The sequence below is a fragment of the Grammomys surdaster genome, unplaced genomic scaffold (assembly GCF_004785775.1).
Source record: "Grammomys surdaster isolate TR1022 unplaced genomic scaffold, NIH_TR_1.0 125846, whole genome shotgun sequence".
NCBI classification, from domain to species: Eukaryota; Metazoa; Chordata; class Mammalia; order Rodentia; family Muridae; genus Grammomys; species Grammomys surdaster.
In genome coordinates this window covers 1,300,331-1,301,538 of record NW_021620672.1, presented here as the reverse complement: position 1 = coordinate 1,301,538, position 1,208 = coordinate 1,300,331, and the positions used below count along the sequence as shown (strand labels likewise).

Sequence of the window (1,208 nt, the reverse complement as noted above, 5' to 3'; positions counted from 1 at the left end):
ATCTATCTATCTATCTATCTATCTATCTATCTATCTATCTATCTATCTCTATCTCTCTCTATCTCTCTCTCTCTTCCCCTCACACAAATCTGTCCACTCACACTTAGGCCAAAGCTTCTTCATGTCAGGTGGTCTGGACTGACTGAAGCATCGGCCACTAACTCAAGACATAAATCAACCATGCTGTCAGAGGGAAAGGTTACAGAGGGAGAAAGACCCACCTGGGGCTGAGGCTACTCCCTTCCATCTTCCAACACCTGCCTAGGGCCTGGGATAGTGAGCTCTGATCCTGTGGCTTCTACACAGTCTTCCAGACTCTCTTCTCTGGCCCAAAACTGAGAGCAGGAAGCATGCCTGAGTAGTAACTCACCAGAGAGGGCTCCGCCCAGATGGGGAAAAGAGAAACGAAAGAAAGTATTTCTTAAATCTCAAGGGTGCTGTGGGACACTGTCTCATCCTTCTTTTTTGGAATGTTATTAGCAGGTGGGAGGAGAGACAGGGTCTACAAGATTGCAAAGGACTATACCAGGACAAACTGATCCAGTTCTTGAGTGCCTTCTTTACGCAAGGATGGGAATAAACAAAAGAAATCAAAACCAAAAAAGAACAACAAAAACCTCTCCATAGAAACTGAAACTGTTCTCTCTTGCTCCTGTGTCTAGGAGGGGAGCATGGATGCCTCAGGGCTGGTTGTCATGTCCCTGGCTGAAGTGACTTGGGTAAGGTGACAGCAGGAAAGGAAGGGCAAGCACTTGCAAGGTATCCCTCAGGCCAGCAGGAGAACCAGGAGTTGGATCCTGATCAGGACAAGATTTCCTCAGATCTGGGGCTGAGGAGATCCCTAAACTCCATAGACACACTGGGTCAGAGCACTGTCTCTGAGGACTTGTCATCCCAGCCTACAAGCCAAGGGCAGGAGGAAGCTGCAACAATGGCCCCCGAGGCATGGGGACAAAGACCTGGTCCACCCTTCTGAGGTGCAGATGTGAAAGTAGTGTGAGCTGTCACCTCCAGTGAGTCTTTCTAGGAGGCCCCTCATGGATCATCTGGATATATCAAGTCCCTCTCCATTCCTTCTTCTGGGAGGACTTTCTCTGAGGGACTTGGTGGACTGAGGTAAGCCTCTACTCTGACAGGTCTCCCAGCAGTCTTCTTGCCTGCACAGACATTGGCTCTTTCTCATCCCTTAGCTCCCATGCACAGGGATA

General features: G+C 49.3%; 1 protein-coding gene across 1 annotated transcript in view; it reads right to left on the bottom strand.

The window, feature by feature from the left end:
* Positions 1–334, bottom strand: part of LOC114640634 (nuclear autoantigen Sp-100-like) — a 76,712-nt gene extending 76,378 nt beyond the window's left edge. The window contains exon 1 of the mRNA XM_028789590.1: positions 222–334. Coding sequence (XP_028645423.1) covers positions 222–247 — 26 coding nt within the window. The 5' untranslated portion in view covers positions 248–334. The remainder of the gene's footprint in view (positions 1–221) is intronic.
* Between the last annotated feature and the right edge of the window lie 874 nt (positions 335–1,208).